Source organism: Perognathus longimembris, chromosome 18 (genome assembly GCF_023159225.1).
Source record: "Perognathus longimembris pacificus isolate PPM17 chromosome 18, ASM2315922v1, whole genome shotgun sequence".
NCBI lineage: Eukaryota > Metazoa > Chordata > Mammalia > Rodentia > Heteromyidae > Perognathus > Perognathus longimembris.
In genome coordinates, this window is record NC_063178.1 from 44,336,340 (window position 1) to 44,338,593 (window position 2,254).

General features: G+C 35.3%; 1 protein-coding gene across 1 annotated transcript; it reads left to right on the top strand.

The window, feature by feature from the left end:
• The first annotated feature begins 808 nt into the window (after positions 1–808).
• On the top strand, positions 809–1,739 carry LOC125367228 (olfactory receptor 8B3-like). Its single transcript, XM_048367832.1, is given in 2 exon segments — positions 809–1,336; positions 1,338–1,739. Coding segments are annotated over 2 exon segments (930 nt in total).
• Positions 1,740–2,254: the final 515 nt, after the last annotated feature.

The window sequence follows — 2,254 nt, forward strand, 5'->3', positions numbered from 1 at the left end:
ATCTGATATTCTCTCCACTGTTCTCAGTACAGTGTTCTCTATTCTATGCTTATGGCAATGTTAACAGGTGAGATCATTCAGTATTTTTATACCAGTAGTTCCTTATTTTGTTTAGCATAATGTGTTCATTTTTTCCAGATAGAGCTAAGTGATGAAAAATATGCTGTTTCCATCCCATGTTCTGCAATCCTACAAGTCAACTGAAATAGGTAGAAAAATATCTTTGGAAAGGGAGCCAACAATGTTCAGAATCAGTTGACATGGGGTCTGCAGTACTTTAAATAGAAAGTTTCATCTCATTGGAGAGGGCTTTTACTGTTCTACATTTACGAATTTTCTTATGACATTGGGCAATAGCACATATTTCTGGGCTCTATTTTTGCTTTGGATTAGAAGGAGTGCTCATGATTCTAAGTTTAATGGTTTAAGCACCAGGGTAATGAGGAATCTGGCTTCGGTTTCAGTAGTCAACAAAAAGTGAAACCTTAAAGAGAGAGGAGAGAAGAATCCTATCGTTTTTCCCTTTGTTTCTCTAAATCCTGTTTGCCTATGACCACACTAGCTTTAGCTATGTAGGCTAAATTGGAGATGGACTTAAATGTATTTAATGTTGATGACACCAGTAAGAGGTGGCAAATGTCATTTAATATCTACAAAGAATGAAAGGCAGATTCTAAGATTTTCAGGAAAATGCATTTAACTGTCTCCCAGCAGAAATTTCAGGCTTGTGGAAGATGAAGAATTTGGAATATCTAAAGCATTCTCTAATGACAAAATATTTCCCTCTGTCTAAAATATTTCCTATAGAATGGGTCCAACAAATGGCTCTTTTGTGACTGAATTCATACTGATGGGACTAACAGACCAGGTGAACTTACAAATACCCCTGGTTCTTCTGTTTCTAATAATGTATGCGGTCACTGCATTGGGAAATTTGGGGATAATTCTCATTGCATTGAATTCACATCTTCACCACACCATGTACTTTTTCCTTTTTAATTTGTCCCTCATCTACCTCTGTTACTCTTCTGTGATTACCCCTAATATGCTGATGAACTTTGTACTGAGCAAGAATATTATCTCTTACATTGGATGCATGAGTCAGCTCTACTTTATTATTTTTTTCATTATTTCTGAATGCTTCATGTTGACAATGATGGCTTATGACTGCTATGTGGCCATCTGCAGTCCACTGCTCTATAACATTTCCATGTCCCCTAATGTGTGTTCCTATCTTATCCTTGTTTCCTACCTGGTGGTATTTTCTGGTTCCATGGTCAATTTTGGATGTGTCCTGAGACTGACCTTCTGTGATAGAAACATCATCAACCACTATTTTTTGTGATGTGCAGCCTTTATTACAGCTGTCCTGCACTAGCACCTATGTCTCTGAGTTGGAGATTTTCATTGCATCAGTCATCAATATCATTGTGCCCAGTTTCACAATCTTAATTTCTTATACTTTTATTCTTTCCAGTATCCTAAACATGAGCTTCTCTGAGGGCAGGTCAAAAGCCTTCAGCAACTGCAGCTCCCACATCATTGCTGTCTCTCTCTTCTTTGGATCAGGGGAATTTATGTGTTTTAAACCCTTATCAGCTGGGTCCCTGGATGAGGGGAAAATCTCCTCTGTGTTTTACACCATTGTGGTTCCCATGATGAATCCTTTTATCTACAGCTTGAGAAACAAGGATCTTAAAACAGCCTTGAGAAAAACTTTACAAAGAAAGAAGATTTGATCTGAAACTAAAACATTTTGCACCTGAAATCATAGTACAGAGAACTTATAATTTTCACATATTACTCGCAGGGTTTTAATCTTATATCATTTTGACTTTCTGGAGAGAAATTTAGGGGGTGCTGTGTTTACACTCATTTTAACAGTAAGTTTTCTGTGATTCCTAGCCATTAGCACAATTTCTATTATTAAAAACTATTTTGCATGTCTAAGATTACCAAGAAAGGGTGTATTTGTTCTTTTATTGTTTTAATAATGGGCTTTATCTTATAAAGCAATTAATGTTTTGACAGTAAAAAAAAATAGCAATTCTGAAGAAATCTCACATATGGTGCTTAAAAGGAAATGTGAGACAGAAGTTCCATTGCTTCTCTGTCTTCCCCTGGGCAAGAATATGAAACAGTCAAATGCCAGTATTTCATTATATATATATAATATATATATTATATATTATATATACAATATATATCATATATATCATTAAATACAATCCAACTGTAAATACTGTATATTAAA